The sequence below is a fragment of the Mytilus trossulus genome, chromosome 10, assembly GCF_036588685.1.
Source record: "Mytilus trossulus isolate FHL-02 chromosome 10, PNRI_Mtr1.1.1.hap1, whole genome shotgun sequence".
NCBI classification, from domain to species: Eukaryota; Metazoa; Mollusca; class Bivalvia; order Mytilida; family Mytilidae; genus Mytilus; species Mytilus trossulus.
In genome coordinates, this window is record NC_086382.1 from 39,904,397 (window position 1) to 39,929,417 (window position 25,021).

A 25,021-nucleotide genomic window follows, 5' to 3' on the forward strand; every position below is an offset into this window, starting at 1 on the left:
TAGTGATATTGGACGTCATACTAAACTCCAAAACATATAAAAGAACCAAAATTAAAGACTAAGATAAAACAGGGGCTTCCGACTTAGGACAGGTGGGAAAATGTCGCAGGGTGTTAAACATATTTTGTTTCAACCCTCCCCTATACATGTAGACAATGTAGAATAAAGAAACACACAGCAATACGCACAGTAAAACTCAAAAGTAGTCCGAGTCTGATGTCAGAGTAAGTAACAAAAGTAAACCAATTAAAACAGCAATGATATATACATTAACAATGGATTACTAGAAGTTACTGAAATGTCGGCTCCAGGACTCAAATAAACTGATTGAAAATTATATTTTCCTTATTTAAAACCAAGCACAGTCCCTCCCATTACGGGTTTAGTATCATAAAATCATAAAATATATGAGACGAACGAACATCACCCGTATCATGTAAACATCTAATTGAAATGAATGTGTTTTATTTCCGAGGCAAAGACCCAATGACCATGATGAGTAAATCAATTTTAATAACTTTCTCAATTGAAATGACTAAAGATGATCTCTTTTACGCTCATTTACTCCTGATGCAGTTGTGAATTTCATTGACAATGATACTTGTTGTGCTTATGCGGTTTAAAGCAACCAGCAATCAATCAATTGGCAATGACATGTACGCCCTTAATTTCTAGCGATTATTTTATCATATCACTTACTGTGCAGAAAAAGGAAATTATCAGTCAGTAAGATCAAACAAAAATTCGTAAAATAGCGATGAATAGCATATCGATTTTCATATCACATCAGTGTTAACCCCAGTTGCAAATATAAACCCACGAGCTATGTAGTTCATGTAGTGCTCCGGTTGCGATTCGAAGATAGAAAACTCAAAAAATTGAGATCAATGGTTTTTATCTCAAAAGAAGCAGTTATCAGCTGCTTACGTTTTTCTGGTGCGTTTGAATAATCGTTGTCATGCCATGTTCATTCCATCGACAAGTGAAAAGTCTTGTCGCTGAATTAGTAATGGACGAACATATGCACAAACTGGTTATTTTGAAAATATCAGTGCATATACGAAGTACTCACATCTGGGGTTGCCTTGCAGAGAAAAAACGTCTTTTATTTGAACAGATTTTCAGAATTGTTGTTTAGTTCCATGTGGGGTGTGATTTCCTCTTGTACAGGACGGTCACGATATGAGTTAACGACATATCACAATATTGACATTAGTGGAGTACTGATACACAGGACGTCAATTTGGACATCGTCACTAGTATATGCATGTTTATTTTAAAACATTTTCATTTTTACTAATTGCGAGATAGCAAAGCGTTGGTGATCCCTTTCACGAAACTTTGACAGAATTACGAAATTCAATGTCCGAAAAAGCAACATTTTTCTCAATATGAAAACCACGAATCTTTACAGGAAGTAATTTATAAAAACATGTTTGCTAAGGAGAGCATTCGTTTTGGCGTTTAGAAAATTCATTTAAGTTGACAATAGATGAAAGTATGAAATTAATTTCAAGTATTTCCATATCAATTTAATGCATGTATTTTCATTTCTAATTGAACAGAAAAGGATTTCACCATGATCATGTACCGTGTCAATTTTTTTTTTTTTTTTGTTTGGTACATATGACTGCAATGATAAACATATGAAGTGTTGAAATGATTTTCGGTAAATATAACAGACGATTAGAAAACTAAAAATGACAATGATATCTTTTTAAATTGACGACACAGTTTATACATTACTGGGTAGACATGAAGAAAAAACACACATATAAAATCGAAAGATGGTATAGAAAATATCATGCTTTGGTATAATTCCTCATTAACTTCTAAACAGGTGAACAATTAGTAAAAGTACAATATGTACATGTAATGATTGATAATGTGAATCTAAATGAGCACTGTTGGCAATTGTTGTTCAAATGTAGGTTAGACATTTATAAAATCCATCACCTACTTGTACATATCATTTGAGGATAGGGCTTGTTATATTTCAAAGGTAAGTGAAATCTTTTTGATTGCAATACTTTTTTTTTCAATTTTATTTTAAACAGATTTCCATCGATAATAATTATTGTAAATGAAGTCATCCATTCGATAGTTTTTCTGACATCATCAGGAGTTGGTTGACACATTTTATAACAGAGACTTTTTTCTAGAGACCTTTAAACTATCTTTTTCTTATAAACAATAATACATTAGTTTACAATATAGTTAAAGTCATAAGAAACCTCAAATAAAAACAAATAATGCATATGTTTTTTTTATAACTCATTGCATAGATTTCATTATTAAACTTATGTACAAATACTTTTTTCTGAAGAAAATTCTTTAATTTATTCATATTAAGAAGAAGTATACTTAACTTTAATTGCTTCTTTCCAGGAAACAATTCCCTCAACATATTTTCCGTATGCAAAGTGACCTCAGTGTGACCCATCACGTAAAAATCCGATGATCACAATACGCATGGATGTCCTTAAAATAAACTATTATCTGAATTTACATGTTAAACACGAGCTCAATTTCCGTGCTTTTTTGTAGATTTTTTGTTGATTGTTGAATAATAGGTGACAATCGTTAAACTTCGGCTTTAAAACACGAACTTTAATTACCTGCCATATTTTCACAACAACACTGACTGATGGAGAAAAAAAATTGACGATTATACGAAATTTACACGAAGAAAATGATAAATTCGTGCACAGAAGAGTAGGTTTATGATGTTTGTATGCATTGGTTCAGGAATTGAAAGAACATTATTTTTCACCGATGACTCGTTTCTTATGACTTTAACAAAAGACATATAACATATAGACATATGGATTCTCATAAATTCTACCTATAACTTTTGGACTAGTTTTAATATCGGTCTTTTTCTGTAATTTATTCTTACATACTTTTGATTTTTTAACCCTGTATGCTTACATTGCCTAGTATGTGAATTTTAAAACTGTTTGTTTGCACATTGAACGACAAATTTATGTGACGTATAAAATTTTCTGACGTCAGACACTCAAATCAAATAATGTGTTCGTAGATAGAAGAGTTTTTGTGTTCGGTTAAATTGTTCCCTTTTAAAAATTTTATACGATGATGACTGATGTACCCATATTTTGACTATTTTATTAATTGTGACTGCTTATTTAACGCATCATGTAAATATAACAGAATTTGACGAGACTATTATTAAAGTGAGAGGGTTAGCGCTATAGAACCAGGTTTAATCCACCATTTTCTACATTTGAAAATGCCTGTACCAAGTCAGGAATATGACAGTTCTTGTCCATGCGTTTTTGATGCGTCTTATTATTTGATTTTGCCATGTGATTATGGAATTTCCTAATGGATTTTCCTCTGAGTTCAGTATTTTTGTGATTTTACTTTTCACTTCTTTTTCTCTGTGCTGTGATGAGTTGTTTTGGTTTTTTTAAATTTTTATTTCAGTTTCACTTATCTTTTTTTTTTTAAGAAACGATCGACATACTAAACCTTTACAACAGCTAATGCAACTATGGAACTTTTATTGAGCTGGCTTGTCGTTTTTGTATCTGTTCATAGTATATGGGCTTCATTGTGGTAAGTACATGTAACATTTTCGTGAAATACAAATGTGTTTAACTTGACACTATTAAACGGAACTTTTTTTTTGTATTCTTAATTTGTCGGTTTTTTTTGGCTAATTTTACTGTTTCTGCATGCGGTTTTGCTTTTTCTGTTTCTTGGTTACACATGACGTGGCTCTGTACTAATACATTCCATCATAATCGCTTCTCTTTCGTTTTTGCTTATGTGCTTTGTCTGTGTACAATTTTGTGATTCTTTCTTGCATTGTATGCGAAGGGACTCTGTGCATGTGCATTCCGTTATTTTGTCATTGTAAACGTTTGTTTGTGTTTTTGGTTGTTTTTATAGCGATTTATAAAAAAAAAGTTGACTGCTGTACCCCTTTTTTTGTCATTTTTTCTACTGTTATGTCTGTTTGTTTTGTTCTCAAATTGTTGTCAATATAATGAAATTTTATACGACTGTCATACAGGTGAGAGATCCAGCTGCTGGCTATGAAACCAGGTTTGATTCACCATTGTATACATGAGAAAATGCTATAGCCAAGTTGAGTAAATGCCAGGTGTTGTCCCATCGTAATGCCTTAGCTGTATTTGGCAAAACTCTTACCAATGTTTGGTGTTTAGTGCTCTTCAACTTCGTAATTTATTTGGCCTTTAAACATTTTTTTATTCGAGCGTCACTGGTGAGTCTTTCCTACTTTGTAAAGGATCACTCTGATTCAAACAAAAAATTCTCTGAAACTGATATTATCAAGATGCTTTATTTTTTTATTGACAACATATTTGTTACGTTCGGAGGACGTGTTTTTCAACAGACTATCGGCCTTCCAATGGGAACAAACTGCCCCTCTACTTACCGACTTATTTTCTTTATTATTATGAGGCTGACTTCATGCAGGAATTTCGTAGGAAGAAAGATAAGAAGTTAGCAATATCCTTTAAGTCTTCTTTCCGCTATATAGATGATGTTCCTTCACTAAATAATTCAAAATTTTGTAACTATGTGGAACGCATTTATCCCATTGAACAAAAGATAAAGGATACTACAGATACAGTTAAGTAGGCTTCATATCTAGACTTCCGTCTGGAAATTGACAATGAGGGTCGGTTGAAAACAAAACTTTACGACAAAAGAGATGATTTCAGCTTTCCAATTGTGAACCTTCCATTTCTAAGTAGCAACATTCCAGCAGCACCTGCATACGGGGTATATATCTCCCAATTGATACGATATTCACGTGCTTGCATTTCCTATCTTTATTTTCTTGATAGGGGGTTGCTGCTTAAAAGGAAGTATTAAACCAAGAGTTTCAAATGGTGGAGTTGAAATCATCCCTTCGTAAATTTTACAGACGCCGTCACGAGTTGGTTGACCGTTATGGAATAACCGTTTCACAAATAATATCGGACATGTTCCTTACGTCGTAACTACAATCCACTTCCCTTTCATGAATGTGACCTACCGAATTAGACTATTTACTTGATTTGCAATCATATAAGCAACACGACGGGTGCCACATGTGCAGCCAGGATCTGTTACCCTTCCGGAGCACCTAAGATCACCCCTATTTTTTGGTGGGATTGTTTATTCTTTAGTTTTCTAAGTTGTGTCATGTGTACTATTGTTTTTCTGTTTTTGTCTTTTTCATTTTTAGCCATGGCGTTGTCAGTTTGTTTCAGATTTATGAGTTTGACTGTCCCTTTGGTTTCGTTCATCCCTCTTTTGCAGACGAAACGCGCGTCTGGCGTATATATAAAATTTTAATCCTGGTATCTATGATAAATTTATTTAATGTATTTGAGCTTTTGTTTTTGACATTTGATATGGGACTTTTAGTTTTCAGTTGTTATTGAAGTTCAGTATTTTTTCTGATTTTACTTTTTTCATTCGGTCAGGCTAAATATGGAATACGCAGCAACTTACGAACTAACAAAAATATCCTTTTCGCGTTGAATGATATGCTACTAAATTTAGTCATGGTATCTATGATGAGTTTATTTATATGTTGGTTTTTAAAAATAACATTGTCCTTTAATTTATCATAGAAGTAATACAAGATCTTCTTGGTAGGCCAAATTCAAGTCCGTTTCAACTTTTCAGGGTGTAAATTGTTTTATAAATTGTTAAACTATGACAAAGATCGTTTACTTATGTATTGCGCGAATTCCAGACCTGGTTACAACTTATATGATACCAATTGTACTGCACCAGATGCTTATTATATTTCTGTAACGTTTTCTTCTACTATTAAAGAAAAGGGACGAAAGATACCAGAAGGACAGTCAAACTCATAGATTGAAAATAAAGTGACATCTCCATGGCTAAAAATAAAAAATCAAACAGACACATAATAGTACAGAATACAGATCATTGAAAACTAAAGATTAAGAAACAAGAACCCCACCAAAAAACTAGGGGTGATTACTATCTCTCAAGTAATGCTTGGAGACAAAAAAATCAAAACATTGTAGAAACGTTTAAGAGATAATCAACCTAATTTTAAGTTTATTCAAATCTGGACGAGATGTATGCATGTAGTTTTACAAGCTTCTCGCGTTATTCATGCAACACCGGTCATGCAAATCTATTTGTTTGTCTGTATCACCCTGTATAATCCCGATACAAATGAATCTGAACTTTGATCCATACAATGAATGTCCCATATATATTCTTCATAGATTTTTCAAAAAGTTTTTATATGTTTTAAGACATATATACGGATATCATAGATCTGTTGTCACAAAATAAAGGTGCTGTAAGTTGCATATAGGAATAACGACACATATTTCATTGTATCTATATAGGATTGGGAAGCAATTACAACTTATATTAATCCCTTTTCATTTTGCTGGTACGAGCACTGCTTTTAAGCGGTATTAGCTTGCTCTTTTTCGAAATTACAAGAGGAAATTTTACATGAAAGATACATTCCTCTATCTTAAAACACGTGTAAGCCTTTTATCACCCACCTCCTACTAACTATCATCGTTTCTCTAGGCCGTACTCGCAAATGGTGTTAAGAGAGAATCGAAAAGTCACCCCATGAAATGTTCTTCCCGAAACGGGAATAAAACCAGGAACCGTTTTGTTTGAAGTTCGAGGCCTCACTATGAATTTTAGGGGAGGAATATAAAACAAAAGCGCTAGTCCTTTGCATTTTGTAAGTAGTTCTTTGATTTGCATGTTCTAATTTTGTATCATTGATGGACACCCCATTTTCTTTCGTATGCGTTTTTAAACTTTCATTTGTGTCAAGTAAAATTCAAAAGAGAAATTTATTTTAAACGCAGATAAAAAATGCTGTACAATATAAGCGAAAATGACCTACAGTAAGACAAACCATATTAAATAATCGATGTATTATTTTTGATTTTTTGTTGACAACTCATTTTTCATTTTTCCCAAAAAATTTGGAACTTTAAAATTATCAATGAATTAACAGATATACAATCTTCATGTTCAAGACATTTTTCTGTTGTTTGTCCGTTTCTGTATCTAGTAATTGATGGCAAGATGGTTTACCAATGATTATTAGATAAGATGATTAAATATATTAGTAAAATTCACGTTAAAACGCCAGAATGAAAGATGATATACTTTATCAGAAGGCTCGGTGGTAGACTATTTATAAGGTCACCCTCCCGACCAGATCAATTAAAATCGATTATTAAAAGCAAAATAGATTTAATTTGCATAAATGATTTCATGAACAAACGTTAAGTTCTATGTGTTGGTATGATACAATGTAGAAATGTGACTTTTACTGTTTTTGATTGTCTTCGAAAAGGAATTGTCAACCTTGGCTTGGCCTCAGTTGACAATTTTTTCTCGGATTAACAATCTGCTCTATTACACTCTATCACACAGCTATATATTATTTTATATTTACCTCTCGATTAAACAATGTCACCCGTGGCTTGGTTTCAATTTAAACATTTCTCCTTATACCCTGTTTACCTACTTCTTACGTATGCTTTTTACATTTTGACTTTTTGTAAAAATTAAGAGGCATAACACAAAACTATTTCCGAACACAATGCAAACATGTTGTTTCTATGGTATCTTTGAAAGACGAAATGCTATACTGGCGAAATTAATGAGTTTGTCTTGATTGTATTTTAAAGAGCCAGTACAAACTTAATCACTAAATACAGGAATTAATTTAAATTTCAGCTATACTGCTTACAAGGAAAAGGTTGGACGGGTTGTGTTTGGTGAAGCGAGTGGAGAATCATCCAACGCACAGTTAGAGGTTGCATATACTGTTGTGAATAGAATAAGCCATGCTGGATTCCCAAATTCTTTAGATGGAGTTGTAGACCAAACGTATAAATCGGGAGGCAAAACGTATCATCAGTATAAAACATTAGATAATGTTAGTCACGACTTAAGATGGAAAGGCTCAAAAACACCTGGAGCAAAGGAACATGCTGCGTATATTTCCGCTATAACTCAAGCCGAGCATGCGCTTTGTGCGACAAAATCTGATCCAATGAGTTGCGGTCCGGTCAATTTCTGTATCACAAATCCGTGTGCCTCTACTAATAGTAATAATACTTGGTGTGTGAGCGAGAAAAGACAGATCGGATCTCATTGGTTTACCTGCATCAAGAAAAACAGTGGAAAATGCAAACTTTAAAATATGAAAATGTTTTATGGACAGTTTTTGTTTCGAGATATATAAAAAGTAATTCAAAATGATGTATGATAATTATATCATATATTAAAATCAAGCAATCATAGATACCAGGATTACATTTTGTATTTAGGCCAGACTCGCGTTTCGTCTACAAAAGACTCTTCAGTGATGCTTGATTCCAAAAAAGTTAAAAACAAATAATAATAATAAAGTACGAAGTAAAATTTCATAGCCATGCATACATCATCAATCATTCTAATGTCTATCACCCACCACACATTTTTTTTTATAAAATCAAGCATCAATGTCTATAATTGTTTGAAATATCAGTATTCGTCTGTGTTTTGTCAGAAAAAATAGCTCTAAGTACTATGTGTTTTTTTCTTTCTTTTAAAGACGTCTAGGTCTGTACCAACTGCATAACTTGAGACTATTGTATATTTTACATAGAAATAAGAAGATGCGGTATGAGTGCCAATGAGACTAAACTAAATCCCAATGTGTAAAAGGTATACCATTACAGGCCAAAGACAGGCCTTCAACACTGATATTATGCTTTGACTATACAAATGAATTATTAACTGTTATGACTGCTCCAACTGCTTCTTGGACAATCTGGATTGGTTCTATGCATGTTTTAGTTTCCCACAAAAATTACACAAGTCCATATTTTAAGTTAGATTGGGGTAAAACTTAGTTACAAAACAGTTCTGCCTGCAAATGAACATCAAATAGAACTGTTATAGAGGTAACTTTTAGTCATGAAATGATGACCCGACAAGATCTATTCTTATTCCTCTATGCTGTAAGATATTCTTTTAATGTCCTTGCTATTCGATTTTAACATTCTCCCATACATAATACGAATTTATTTTTAAATTAAATTTAGTTATAACTATCCAGAGTTGGGGATATTGTAATTGTTATCGTTAATCAGCTGTAATTGATTACAATTGTTCAAGTAGTCATTGTAATCATTATCAGCCAAAAATCTGATTACATGTAATTTAATTTAATCAATTACTTTTCAAAATACCCTGTAATCCTTATTACTTTATGATTACATTCTGATTACAATGAAAAAAATCTTAATGTTAGCTTACATATTATTTAGGCGTGGTTTATTCGTGTTAAGAAGCTCGTGTCTGCATGTGCTTCTCTTATTGGTTGTTCCTTATTTAGAAGGGATACACGTGGCAGAACTCATCTTTGTTATTCTGTTTGGATAGAAGGACGTTATTTTATATTGTGAAGCAAAATTTTTCGTTTAATTGTGTTATATCGTCAGAGTACTTTTCTTTTATTCTACGATTTTAGACTTTTATATAATTAGTCGTCATCCAGATTGGAACTTTAAGCTTTAATTTAGTTTCCTTCCTTGGATTTAAGTAATCTTGGATATTTGTATTCCTTTTTCACACGTGAGTGGTAACTTTTATTGTAACATTATAATCAAGTTCCATCATTAACATTATGTCTACCAGAAATTCAAAGAGGCAACCGAAAAAGAAAATGCCGTACGATCGTCCGCCTGTAGACTCTAGCGAGGACCCATCCACGTGGAGTAAGACAAAACTCATACAAGAATTAAAGGAGTTGGGTATCGAAGTTCCTGTCGATCTTAGTAAGCCAATTCTCTTACAATTATTTAAAAGTAATATCAAACGAAAGGAGACATCCGTTGTTGAAGCAGAAGTAATTCCGGATATTGGAACTCTACAATCCCCTACCGGAGCAACGCCCATTCATCAACCCAGAACCGGAGGCGGGTATTCCAACGAGCAACATGTGTAATGCGTTCGTCGCTATGTCCCAATGCTTTACGGGTTTACACAGTACCGTCACCCAACTTCTTTTGAGGAATCCCGGAGAAAAGCAGAACACAATCAAAGACGGATTTATCCTTCAGCATTGTTACAACCAGTCTCCTACCGTTGATAACTATACCATTAATACTGCTTCTCATTCCGGAATACAGGAGAATTGTGTATCCGTAGACACCCACCAACAAGGGAGCCAGATCAGATGATTTTACCGGTATGGATATTGTATCATCATCACTGCAGCGACAGATTATTGACGGTAAGGATGTTAATATAGCTGCCTTGCTTATCCCTAATTATGAATGCCCACAATCACATACCGTAATTGCTGACAGCATTGAGGTTAATCTCCCAGGGAAACCCGACATATGATTAAACCGCACACTGACCATTCAGGAATTTATTAAGGCATTCGGCAAATATAAAAGAATAATGTCAAAAGCTTATCCAGAAAGACGAGTCGAATTAGATGCATACGAAGAAGACATTATTGATATTAGTAATTTTTACGGGTCTAAGTATTACGATTACCATAAAATGTTTTCAGCCAAAGCGTCATCACTATTAAAAGAACATCACGTTAAGGTAGACTGGAGTAAACGTGACCGTGATTTATTCACACTCGTAGCTGCAGGGCTTCAAATCAGCGTATGTAAATTATGCCACATGTGCGGTCCCACTACAGAATTTTGTCCACTGCAGCTCAGAAACACAGTAAATCACCAAGAGATTAATAGTACAAGAAATGATGATCGTGGCGATAAGTACGGCCGACCAAAATATTTTCAGGACGGTAAAGAGATTTGTAATAACTTTAATAGCATTAGAGGGTGTACAAAACGCACCTGTACTTTTGCACATGTTTTCACCAAATGCCGTTCGCCAGGACATTCACAGGTTCTATGTGGGAAACGCCCATTAGCAACGTCTTCATCCAATCAGACACCCCCGATTGATAAAGAAACTCCAAAGACATCTCGTAAACTGTGAATAACTAAATTTGATATTCACGCTACAACCCCGGTCAATGTCAAACTGCTTAAAAGTGAACTAATGAATCATCCAGACAAACATTTCGTTGATTATTTATGTAATGGGTTACAATATGGCTTTGATACTATGGTTAAATATGATAACATTAAAACAATGGAATGTAGAAATAGTTTAAGCGCTAGGTCACAGAACGATACAGTTTCAGATCTTATTAACAAAGAGCTACTTAACGGTTTCGTTTATGGTCCGTTTGAAAAATTACCTTTTAATGATTATCGAGTAAGTCCGTTAGGAGTTGCAGAAGGTAAATTTTCTTTAAAAGGCGTCTTATTTTAGACTTGTCCGCACCACACAACGATACAAACGTAAGCATCAACGATCTTATAGACAAAGATTTGTGCTCTATGACGTATGTCAAGATAGATGACGCAATTCGTCTCATTACTAATTACGGGAAAGGGACAAAACTCTGTAAGTTCGACATTCAAAATGCATTTAAAATATGCCCAGTGCTACCGAAACAATGGCCATTATTTTGTTTTAAATGGGAATCTCATTACTATTTTTATGTGCGATTGTCATTTGGATGCCGTAGTAGCCCTAAAGTATTTGATAATATCTCTACAGCGATTTGTTTTATAGCAGAACATAATTACAAAGTTAAACATATTCTACATTTACTGGATGACGTCCTTACTGTGGACCCTCCAGAGTTTGATGCCGAAAAAACAATGGCGTTAATGACCATGATATTTAATCGATTAAATGTTCCACTTGCGGCAAACAAAACTATGGGCCCCCTTACGTGCATTGAATATCTTGGTATTGTGTTAGATACAGATAAATTGGAGGCTAGATTACCTGCAAACAAAGTATACAGAATTTGCAAATTCATAATTTCCATAATTCAAAAGTCAACATGTACAAAAAGAGAACTACTTCAGCTTTTAGGCCATTTAAACTTTGCATCGCGTGTTATTGTGCCAGGTAGATCTTTTGTTTCATATCTAATAAAATTATCCACGAAGGTTAAAGAACTTCATTTCTATGTCAATTTGCGCAAGGAATCTCGAGTTGACCTAGAATTTTGGCACCGATTTCTACATAATTGGAACGGAATAAACATGTTTTACGACTGTAATTACACTTCTAATTTCGATATGCTACTATACACTGATGCTTTATCTACGATTGGGTACGGAGGTTATTATCAAGGAAAATGGTTTTGCTCGACGTGGCCAAATGAATTACCTTCTTTAAACAATAAATCGCTTTCAATGGCATTTTTAGAACTATATTCGATAGTAGTAGCTGCTCTTTTGTGGGGTAAAGAATGGAAATGCAAAAAAATCCTCTTTCTTTGTAAAAATGAGGCGACTGTAGCAATTGTTAAAAAGGGAAGATCAAAATGTATCGAAATTATGAAGCTTATGCGACAGTTATCGTGGTGCGCATGTGTAAACAACTTCCAGGTAACTGCAAAACATATTGAGGGTCGTAAACATAACATTAGTGACGCTTTATCTCGTTTGCAGATGGAAAAATTCCACCGCCTCGCTCCACATGCAGAGAAGCTGCCACACAACTGCCCGAGTGTCTACGAAGTAATGTGGTGTTGAATGAAACAGTCAAACAATTATGGACACATGCTGTTGCTAATACAACAAGATCTTTGTATAATATAGGTTTTTCTCACTTTGTTAGATTTTTGTTGCTAAATGGTATTACATATAATTCACACGATCTACCTCTTATATCAGAGGACGTTCTCATTTACTTTATAGCACATTGTTTTAAAGTTTTGAAACTCAAACACACTACTATGAAAATTTATTTATGTGGTATAAGACATGCATATTTGAAGTCAGGATATCATTATCCTCTAGAAACGCCTCATGGCGAATTTTTACCAAGACTCACTCTGATTTTAAAATCTGTTAAACGCATACAAGGCTCACAAACTAGAACCAGGTTACCGATTACTTTTCCAATTTTACAGGAAATCTGCCTAAGAATGAGAAAAGGCGTGTTTGATAAATATATTGATTGTTTGATAGAAACAACTTGCATAGTTGCGTTTTTCGCCTTTTTGAGATGTGGAGAATTTACCGTCATGAATGTTGATAAGTTTGACCCTCTAACTAGCTTATGCATATCTGATATTATTTTAAAGACTGATTATGCTATTCTGAGACTTAACGAATCTAAAACTGATCCATTCCGAAAGGGAATAGATATTAAACTGTTTAAGATAGATAACTCTATTTGCCCTTTTTTGGCTTTAAAAAGATATTTAAGTATTAGACATTCTGAATTTGGAATTGGATGTCCATCTGACCCGCTTTTTATAACAGGTAATAGAGAAGCTTTAACCAGACAATTTTTTCTAGTGAAATTGAAGAATATTTTAGAACTTTGCGGTTATGACGCAAACCTGTATAATGGTCATTCGTTCAGATCTGGTGCCGCAACTAGTGCGGGGAAAGCACGCGTAGAAGATCATATGATCAAAGTACTTGGTCGATGGAAATCAGATAGTTATTGTAGAATGTAGATATATCAAGATTTCCCAAACTTCTATCAAATATGCTCAACAAAGTTTAACTGAGTCGTAAATATATTTTTACATTTGTATATACTCATTGTGTTATATAGCTATAGGATTGTTTGCTTATGTAAACATATTAATACACTTTATTCTTAGTTTACGCGGTTAATTTCTCTTGTCTTTAAAACAAGTTTATAATCGTTGATATACCGTATAGCGGGTTATTTTCGCGGGGTGTAAATTTTCGCTTATTTTCGCGGATAGAACAAAATCGTTAAAATAAATTCCGCCAATTTAAAAGTGTACATGCAAAGGTAACGTTAAAAATGTTGAGTCCGCCAAAATAATAACCGCCAAAGTTTTTCGTATAACTTATTCAATGAAAAACGCGAAATTTTACACCCGCGAAAATAACACGCTATACGGTATTGAAGGCTAAACCACCTCACACCATCCTTGGGGGCACTCAGCTGATTCTCATCTGAGTTTTTGGACATTAATGAAATTTTATTGTCTGGATCTATAAACCAAATTTCATTTATTCCCCCAAGAATTCAGTTGTTTCATCACCACCGTCAGTTCAACTCGTTCGGCAGCCATGCTGCGCTGTCAAAGCAGTAGGGAGCCATGCTGTGCTCCCTCGGAACCATGCTGTGTTCCTTCGAACTGACGGGTGTGTCACTGCCTTGGAAGTTTGCTTCTCATGAATGCTAATAAACTTTTTAGGCAGGGACCGGTCAAAATTTATACACAGCTGAGATGATTCCCAAGGGCCAAAACATAATTGTATAATCATAAACTTATGTAAATCTATTGAATAAAATTTGGTAGTCTGTATTCTCAATTTTATGTTTAGAAGTACTTGATTTTCCACTGGGTGATGTTGACCACAAATCGCCAATGAGACATATTTATTACTTTCACGGTCTTTATCAATGATCTAAATATTTACTTGTTTTACAGTTCAACTCACACACATATTATGTTCTCTACAGATGTCTTTACTTTTGCGGTCAGTCAAAACTTTGATGTATCACTATTTAATTAGTATTTCGATAGGCACGTGCATAGTATGAAAGAGATGTTCCGGACATTAAGCTGTTCTCCATATAATTATAGAGTTCAAATGCACATGGCTCTTGGGTCATTTAAGGTCTTTCACCTCAAGGATTCCGGGATGATTGACAGGAATAAAACTGTGTTTATGTTCAATAAAGGAAACTTTTTGTTATTCTTTTCAATTTATATCGAACATGTGAAAGATAGTTTGGTTTACTTTTTTTTTTTATAAAGCATGTTGATAAATTTGTATACTTCAGTAAAAAATAAACTGTTACATTATTGAAAAGTTATCAATAGCCTAACAGAGACATATATAATACAATTATAATATATGTTTCTGGCCTTAGTAAAAGATATTGTACATATATTCACAATTTAAAGATGTACATATATATTTGATAATAACTGTTATATTCAAGTAATACTTTTCTTTTAACCCTTAATTATAATCTTTTGTTAATGTTGTGATTTTTGTCAACTTTGAATTGACAGGTAGGAAACCAATTAAGGTTTGTTTTTATTGCAATTACCAACTGAGTGTAGCTGTAGGACAATATGTATGGTCAAAATTGAATCAGACTTGTGATCATATACTAATTAGCACAAAATTTATTAAAAGTTGGACAAATATCTTGTTTAAAATAATATTTGTGTATGTATTTAGACTGGACATGTAAAATGCAATGATTTTTAGCACTTGTATACTGTCTACTATTTGATTAAACTGGTAACTTTGTTTCATCCATATTTTAACTCCACTAAACTGCCAGTTACAGTTACAGTTTAGAATATGTCAGAAGACAAACAACAAACGCTTTTTAAAAAGCTATATTCAATTGAAGTCAAAATAATTCAGAGATTAATGATGATAAAGTTCAATGGGTCGACATAACCAGTGACACAATGTTCATGTATGTATGAAGTGAACTTTTGAGGTTTATTAAATAGATGAAGTTTGAAGTTATTATTCTATTGCTATAGTTATATATTAAAGGTTTATTCATTCACATCATGCAAAATGGTTTTTTTTAATTTATTGTAATCAGATGTAATCATGATTTCTTTGCCAATGTAATCATTAATTTAATCAGACACTTTCAGAAATGATGTAATCATTAATTTAATTTAATCGTACAAATGACAAAGTAATTGTAGTTCAATCAATTACATTGAAAGTAATCGGACCAATCTCTATCTAATATATAGTTCAAAATAAACTCATCATAGATACCAGGAATAAATTAGGTATTTATGCCAGACGCGTATCTAGTTCAAACGATCGATTGTAAAAGTGTGTATGGAAATTTATGATAAAAAATAGACAGATAACTTTCTTGAATCATGTGTGACCTCGTAGTGAAAAATTTCATGTATGGTCAGCTTTATATCTTACAAGACTCCATAGGTACGTTTGGATAGATAAAGTCAATTTAGCTGATCTGTAACAATAACATCTCCAAGCCTTATATATCATGTACTGTAGTACGACGCTAGATTAAAACTGACGAGGAAAGGTAACACACGGCCACCGAAAGCTTTATTATTGTAGAGCCCAGGTGGTCGTGTTGCCTAGCGGGACGGCTGCAGTGCAGGCGATTTGGTGTCACGATATGACAGTAGCATGGGATCGAATCCCGGCGGCGAGGGAAGAACAAAAAAAATGCGAAAGCAAAGGAGTATGTCCGGTAAGACCCCTTTTTGGCCCCAAAATATAACAGTTTTACAAAATTGTTCAAATGTAAACTTTTAGTTATTTATTGGACAGTTGAATGCTTCTGCTTCATAAATATGGGCTGTTTTGACTATACAATACACATATATCGGGTTGTAGCACCATTTAGTCACGCTAAATTACTGAAATCTTCAAAATTCTATCATTTTAGTTTAATTTTAGACGGTTTCCGTGTAAAACGAAAGTGGCCGCATTCGTGTTCATCCTTAATATGGAAATGTAAGCTGTATTTTATGATAATACATAACATATATAACGGTTGTGGATGAACACGGATGCGGCCACTTTCATTTTTGACAAAAACCATCTGAAAAGTGACGTTTTTTGGCATTTTTGAAAGATTTTTCATATTTGAGCTTGAATCGGATCGTTTTTAATGACTAAATTAGTTAAAATCTTTCACAAAAACTAATTGAATCAAGTGAAATAGACACTTAAGTGTTTAAAAAGTGGTTAAAATCTTTCGTCAGATGAAACTGAAATTTTAGGTCAAAATGAGTCCTCACCGGACCTACTCCTTTACTGATCTATCATTGTTGGGTTGATGTTTAGACGAGTTGTATATACATAATGTACACAGCCATGTATCACCATCATTGATGTCGATCCAATGGATAAATCTGTTGTAGAGTTGTCACTGATTCAGACGTACTTATATATATGTTTCCGGCTTTAGTACTGGCTTTACAGTTCGAAATTATTTTTAAAAATAACAGTTTAAATTACATGGCTCCATTCATTTGGGATGGATTTGTAAAAACGCAGCCACGTTCAAATATTTAACCTTATTAGATACAACTTATTTTTCTAATAATTATTAGACTGCTATTCGTTTGGGAGGCTTAAATATGTAGTTTCTGTTGCAATTGCCCTACCGTTGTCAAATTTGAAATATTATACCAACTTGGATCGGTTAGGACATTTTTGATTTTTTTGTTAGAGGACTGCCCTCAATGCAGTTATAACATCTAAACTGTCACAACCTTTGGAAATTTAGAGTTGTGCCAGTTCACATCGAAAATAACTATTTTCATTTGGCACATCTTTGTAATCTTTGCGCTGTGTTTGAAAATTCTAAAATTGTATCAGCATCTGGTGTTCGCTTAAATTGTATAAATTCAATATTTAGTAAAAGTTTCTCAGTTTGAATATATTGACATGATTCATTTGACATCTTGCTATTATTGAAGATGGATATCTGTTATCCGAAATATCTAATATTTGTGCATTTTATAGTTATTTAATGGTGATGTTGTACCCTTGTTGACTTGTTATTTTTATATATATATATATATATACATATACAACTCGTCTAAAAATCAACCCAACAATGTTAGATCTGTAAATTTGCTTTCGCAAATGTTTTGTTAATCTGTTGTAGAGTTGTCACTGACTCAGACGTACTTATATATATAAATATATATACTTCTTTTATTATTTTTTATGCAATCATAAGAAAGTAACAGCATTTTAAAGGTTAGTGATTGGAAGTAAAAAAAATTGTATTGTGCTATAAACATATACATATATATACTTCTTTTATTATTTTTTATGCAATCATAAGAAAGTAACAGCCTTTTAAAGGTTAGTGATTGGAAGTAAAAGATCTTAGTATTGTGCTACCTTATATAAGCTTGCAACGAACATGCACTTTGATTAACAGTTTTATAAAGAACAACTGACAATCCTCCAGTTTATGGAACCCCGAAGGATGACTGGGGTATAGAAATATGGTCACTTGGTCTTCTCCCGACCGGCAGTAAAACGCGTGCCGAAGTGGGGCGTCCGATTGACTGTGCGGGATGTATAAGTTCGCAGTCACGTCCGGTCAGAAAGGGGATGTCTCGTGTAAAGAGAGTGCCACGCTCTTTGCACGTTAAGAACCCTTGCAACAACTCTTTGAGGGGTCCGTAGGTAGCCTGTTGCAAGGCAAAATGTCTGTCTCTATCCAAAATACCCTCATTTTCCTGTGGCAGTCCAAATTTCTCCGACCATGATCCTCTATTATAACAACCTACCTATTGTATTTATTGTTAATTTGTTCTCGTCCTGAATATGCATGAAATATTTGCCACTGGACGTTAAGCAACCAACAATCAATCAATCAATCAATCCAGTTGATGGACACATGAACTACAACATATAATATGATATGATTACAGAGATGCGTCTCGCGTTTGTAATTTTATGGTTTAACTAAAGTTTTAAAATAAGATGATAATATTTAAACTTGTAAACTCTTTTAAAGTCATTGGATCATGAATGAAGATGCAAGGCCGAATAAATAACTCCATATAAATTCCCTATTTAAATGGCAAAATTAAATGATAAAACAATTCAAACGAATGGACAACAACTGTAAATTTTCTGACATGGTAAAGGCATTTACAAATGTAGAAAGTGGTGGATTGAACTGGTTTCATAGCGCTAAATCTGTCACTTGTACGACAGTTGCATCAAACTCCATTATATCGACAACGATGCGTGATCAAAATGTCACTTAAAGGGGGACAACAACATGAACTAGATAATACATTATTTTGTAGTGATGCATTTGATACATGCAATCAAGAAGACATATATAAGGAAACGTAACATTGGCCAAATATATTTATGGCGCAATTAATCGATACATTGACGAACAAGAAGAATGTCCGTATCTTATAATGAAAAGATATTCTAAGTGTCGAGGTATATGCGAAACATGTAATCCTGTGTATTGAGGAAAGATATTGAATTAGATGACAGCTTTGAAAATAAACAATCTTTAGTGTAGAGAAAAGATGTTGAAAATCAATAAGTTAACTGCTTAATCATATGAATAATGAAGCAGAAAGTTTCCGATATTCAAGTCCGTAAAACATTAATTAATCGTGTAAACGTCACATTTGTTGTAAATGTAAAATGTCAACATTGGTAGTTAGTGATTTAAAAGGCAATTATATAGTCTTTAATTAGTACGCTTCGGAGCAATAGAAAGAATAACACTAATGAATACCTTTGTAAAATCTTTATTAAAACATTCAACATTCATCATACATAAAACACGAAAATAGTTACATTACAACATTATGCAATGATCAATTATGTTATGTCTTTCATCACCAAAACAAAAATTACATATTGAATGCCTTAACATACATCTGCGTTAGAAATGTTTTTTTAAACAGTACTTTTAAAACTTTGTCCATATTGTTTATAAACTGCACATAATTATATTTCAAAGCATGTTACATAATGTGTTAAGATGCATTTAACGAGTCTAATAAGGTCAGTTAAACTTCTTTTATTTTTGATTATAACGAAGTTACAGTATATAGTTTGAATAATAAATATCGAAATATTTTAACAAAACTAACACTGACACCTTTGCTGGTAAAAAAAGCAAATATAAATACATGTACTAAATACATTATGTCTAACAATTAGCTCGTCATAGTCACATTTAGAATCCTTTTCAAAACAGTGTGGACAACCGCAATACTTGTGTTGGTAATTGTACTGAATCATTTACATTTAACTTGCTTGTAAACGTCTTATAGTGATTTTACGATCACGTTGTCTGTCAGAGGCCTTCCAATTAGGTTTTAGATATAACAAAAGAGTAAATTACATACAGGATCATGAGAAGAATAAAAAATGAAAGTTTTAGTATTTTTAAAACTTTTGAATCAACACACAAGGTTTAGTTCTCAGCTAGTTTTCCTATTATTTGATTTATGCTTTAAGAACATTTGGCGATCCCACAGTTTAAATGTTTATAACACGAACGGTTTGACTGGCTGAGATTAGGCAAACGTTCTTTTGTATCAATTAGGCGTTACAGACAAACGTTCGGCTAATCTCAGCCAGTCAATTGCTAACCTGAGCAACTAACCATAAATACTGAACTACACGCTTCTGACTTAGGACAAGCTCATATGGCATGTGGCGAGGATGGAATTGTTGGTACCCCATGTCAGTGAAAGAGTTCATCGCTCATAAACACGTATAATTCCGCCACATTGTATGTGTGCCTGTACCAAGTCTGAAGTCTGGAATTCAGTGGTTATCACTAGTTAGCGTTAGTTTGTGTCTGTGATTTTTGTATTTTCTTCAACTAGCTACAGGTACAGGTAATTCATTGGGTTTTTTTTCTAAATTTTTGTTATCTTTTTTTAAATTTTTTATTCAACAACAAATTGCACTTTCTGCTGTTAACAATATACCTCACCAGTCCAGCATACCAGTGAAGAGTCCCTGTTTGTTAATACCAGAAATCCAGGGTTGTTTTCTGGTAAGCATCAATATATTAAATCAACATTAGTATTATAATCTAACAGCTAAGTTATAAAATAATCAGCAATGAAATAATAAACAAGTAAATATCAGCGAGATTTATTTGTTTACCTATACATATAAATAGGAAAAAATACTATTTGGATATCATCTAGCAATATAAATGATTTTTGAGTATAGTTTCCGAAAACTTTCCATATTTTTTCCGTTAACGTGTACATTGTTTTTCTATCGAATAACTTCCTGGTTTGAAACAAAATTGTCACACCGGTTTATGCGACTTTAAAAATAGAACAAACAGATGTGATATAGCATTATAACAGGTATGTCTAAATCAAAATTTATCAATAGTGTAAAGAAGATCAAGAGTAAGACTGGTTTCTTTTTCAAATCTACTTTTTGTAACGGTAAATTGATATAAATAGCCTCGATATTAATCTTAACATGTGGCGGTGAACAGTAAAATTTATATTACTTCATCAGTTCCTAATGTGTAATTTTTAAAATTTATATCTTTAATTAAGTTCTTTCATTTATTTTTGCTAGATCATATATTTCTCAAACAAACAAAAAATTATTTCAATTTGAAAGCTTTTTCTAGGAAACAATTACAATGTGTAGTCTTACATTTTGCCTGTAATTTGTAACTATACATAAATTCTGCTTTAAATACAGCATAAACATTTATAGCTTCTGTTTTCTGTTCAGACATGTAGTAAGCTTTATATATACAAAACATTATTAATGTAATCAAATAATTTATTTCATAATATTGTTCATCATTAATTTTATAACCAAATACTAGATTTTTCAATGTTAGAATACTATTATCAATATTCAGTTTTCCAAAAGGATTTTTAATTTTACTAAAGAAGTCATCAAGAAAATGACATTTCAGAAACATGTGATCTCAATCTTCAGTGGTATTGCAAAAATTACAATTTGAAGTATTGCAGATATTCCACTGTTTTAATAAAGTTTTACAAGGTAGAATAAAGTGTAACAATTTCCAACGAAACACTTTATACTTATTTTCTTTCAAATAATGGTGAACAAATTTCAATATATTACAGACTGAACTCTTAATATACTCAATATTTAACACTGTTTTCCATCGGTTAAAACCAACAGGAATTTGAATCTCATTCTGAATGAATGTGTTATAAATTTTTTTTGTTTCTAACTTGGCTAATGTTTCTGTATAATTACAATTTCTCTTAATAAATAAAACATAATCTGTTTTTACTTGAGTTTTCTTTGAATTTTCTTGTCTTAAAATGTTTATCCATTCTTTTGGTAAAGCTTTCTTCAATTGAGAAAATTCTGACAACCAATTACATTTAATATTGAGTTTTTGTAAAATATATTTCTCTGATATGTTACCATTTTCATCTATAATGTCATTTACATATATGATTTTGCTATTTATCCAGTTTTGAAATATAAGGCTTTTTTTTTTAATCTTGATAAATTGATTTCCCCAGATTACTTGTTGTCGAATAGTTCTAAAGTTTTCTGATTGCTCTATTTTTTTGTTTTTTACCCATGCTTTTAATATATTCAAATAAAATTCTGGCAGCTTATTTAACCAGGAATTGAGTTAATACCATCAATGTTCATATGAAAGATAAGGAAATTCTTGCCAAATTTATTAAAATAAAATAATGGTATTACTTTCCAGTTGGCAAAATCTCCATATATTAATCTTTTAATCCACCCAATTTTTAAAGATTCTATGTATTTATCTATGTCAATCATTTTTAAACCACCATCTAGCAATTCATAGCTTAATACATTACGTTTAACTTTTTCTGTTTTGCTTTTCCATAAGAATTGAAATACAATTTTTTTAAATTTATCAATATATTCTTTTTCTATGTGAGAAACAGATGCTAAAAAAGTAATATTGGGTAGAATCAGTGATTTAATAACTGTTATTTTTCCCAATAAGGTTAGATTTCTTTTCTCCCAGTTTTTAATTATCTTCTCAGATTTTTCTAATTGTTTTTCAGCATTGAGCTTTTGACAATCATTTTTATTACAACCAAAAAAAACTCCTAAACATTTTACTGGTTTGTTTGTAAAGTTAATGTTTTCATATTTTTCTTTAATATCAAAATAAAAAGCGAAATTATCTTAGAAAGACTTTTTTGTATGGATTTTGTAATCAACAGATTTGATATATTCGCCTCTCAAAGAATTCCGATCTTTTTGTTTCAAATAGATGTCTTAGGTTTTTGAGATTAGCATTACATAGCCAACTTAAATTTGTGATGTTTTTTTCCTCTTCAAAAAACTCATTACCTGTAAACAAGTTTTCATTATAAAACGTGTAACGTCAATAACCAAACTACAAAGGATAGATATCGTAGATAAATCTTCAAATATAAATGAATGAGTTCAAACAAAACACAACATGCCAATTACATATTCATGATATATAAACCTTCACATGGAAACCTTGGGTTAATCGTCTTTACTTTCAAATATCCCTACTGTTATTGTATAAGTAGTTTTTTTTTCTTCAAATATTGTATACATATTTAAACATTGAGCAAAGCGTTTGAACATACACACTTTAAATAATACGATATCAACTGATAAAACGGTTAAAATTTAACATTTAATACGCATAAATTGAAAATACAATGACAAACAGACATTTTTTTTTACAATAGTAATACATTTATGTCATACAGTATATATAAAATGTATAAATACAAAAATTTGTGATATGATTGCCAATGAGACAAATATGTAGCAAAGACCAAATGATGTACCAGTTAACAACTATGCGTCACCGTATGGTCTTCAAAATGACTCAATGTCTCTACACAATTTTTCTTTTATGTATCAACACTTAAAATGTGCATCCATATCGACCTAGTATTAAAAAATAACACTATTCTACCGTTTACCATTACTTTGATAATTATGAACGGCATTTCAAGCTAAGCAAGTCAATTTTTTATTGAAGATGGGAATTAAAAATGGTAGGTCAGTTTTATTTATTTGTGCCACTGATCCACGAAAACGAATCTAACACGAATCAGAAGAAAATCAATTCATATAATGCCAGTCGTGTACGCACAAGATAATTTGTTTAAAATACTGTATAGGTATTTCCTTTTTGCTTCAACTGAACATAAGTCATCATTATTTTCTGTATTATCATATATCTGCAGCTATTAGATATAATGAAAATGCACAAAATTAACGACACCCTCCTCTTATTTAGGAGACATAATCAAATAATTTCCGTTCATTTTTTGCACAAATTATTCTAAAATTATAACTTTTTTCATTCTAAATGAACACATTGTGATTCTTACACATGTTGAATTATTTACATAAGATGTTCAAATACACAAAACAGGTCATGTCTTAATCATATAGAAAACTTTTTTCATATTCTCATCAACCATAAACAAAATGATAGGGTCACTGCGGAGGGTCTCCCAACATTTGATTTTGAATTAAAAGTCGATGCAATCAAGGTAAGACCACGCTTAGGTATATTGAAAGATAGATAGATACTTTGTTCTAATAAAAACCATGCAAGTACAAAGTTTACAGAGAAGTTAAAAAATATTATACATAAAAATAAAAATGCATTAAAAAATGATGTCTTACTCTGACGTCTTTAAATTTTACTATGCTCATTATCATTTTAGTTTCGTCGTGTTCGTCACAACTCGAACGATTCCGTACATTCACTTAACGGATAGAAGAAGAGAAGCTGATTCACGATTGGGTTTTTCGATGCACAACAGTGTTGTAAAAAATTAAGAGCCAGAATTTAAGCCTAAACGAAGATGTGAATTTAACATTTAAACCTTCTTATTGCCAAAGGTTGAATCATTTTTAAATTTTATCTTAATAAGATAAATTAACTGGCAAGAAATTCACTGGTGTACCTCTATTGCCAGATAACTTCTATATTATTTTCATATGTCGTTAAATTTGAAATGTTATATTTTCATAAAACGATTACAGGTGGACATAATGGGACATTATGACATACATATCGAATTGCTACTGTTGAAGCTGATCCTTTAAATACAAACATGACTAATAATGTTACTTAATTTAAGATGTTGTTTTAAACTGGATTTGTCCACTTAAAAGTAGAATAACGAAAATATCGAACTTCAAGTAAAAGTCAAAACAGAATGCGCATAATCAGTATAAACATAAATTAACGGAAATTAGGTGTTGACATGAATATCATAAATGTGGTAATTTTTTATAAATTTCCTGTTTATGAAGGTTTGAATTTATCGAAAAACTACGAATTTTCTTATCCCAGGCATAGATTACCTTAGCCGTATTTGGCACAACTCTCTGGAATTTTAGATTCTCAATGCTTTCAA

General features: G+C 32.2%; 2 protein-coding genes across 2 annotated transcripts; both read left to right on the top strand.

Moving 5' to 3' along the window:
* The first annotated feature begins 1,797 nt into the window (after nucleotides 1-1,797).
* Nucleotides 1,798-8,317, top strand: LOC134686234 (uncharacterized). Its single transcript, XM_063545912.1, has 3 exons — nucleotides 1,798-2,002; nucleotides 3,476-3,582; nucleotides 7,747-8,317. Exons 2-3 carry the CDS (start codon nucleotides 3,518-3,520, stop codon nucleotides 8,210-8,212), a joined length of 531 nt encoding a protein of 176 aa, XP_063401982.1. The 5' UTR covers nucleotides 1,798-2,002; nucleotides 3,476-3,517; the 3' UTR covers nucleotides 8,213-8,317.
* Nucleotides 8,318-10,220: 1,903 nt separating this feature from the next.
* Nucleotides 10,221-13,725, top strand: LOC134687337 (uncharacterized). The gene is made up of 2 exons (XM_063547549.1): nucleotides 10,221-10,294; nucleotides 12,564-13,725. Exons 1-2 carry the CDS (start codon nucleotides 10,252-10,254, stop codon nucleotides 13,580-13,582), a joined length of 1,062 nt encoding a protein of 353 aa, XP_063403619.1. The 5' UTR covers nucleotides 10,221-10,251; the 3' UTR covers nucleotides 13,583-13,725.
* The last annotated feature ends 11,296 nt before the right edge of the window (nucleotides 13,726-25,021 follow it).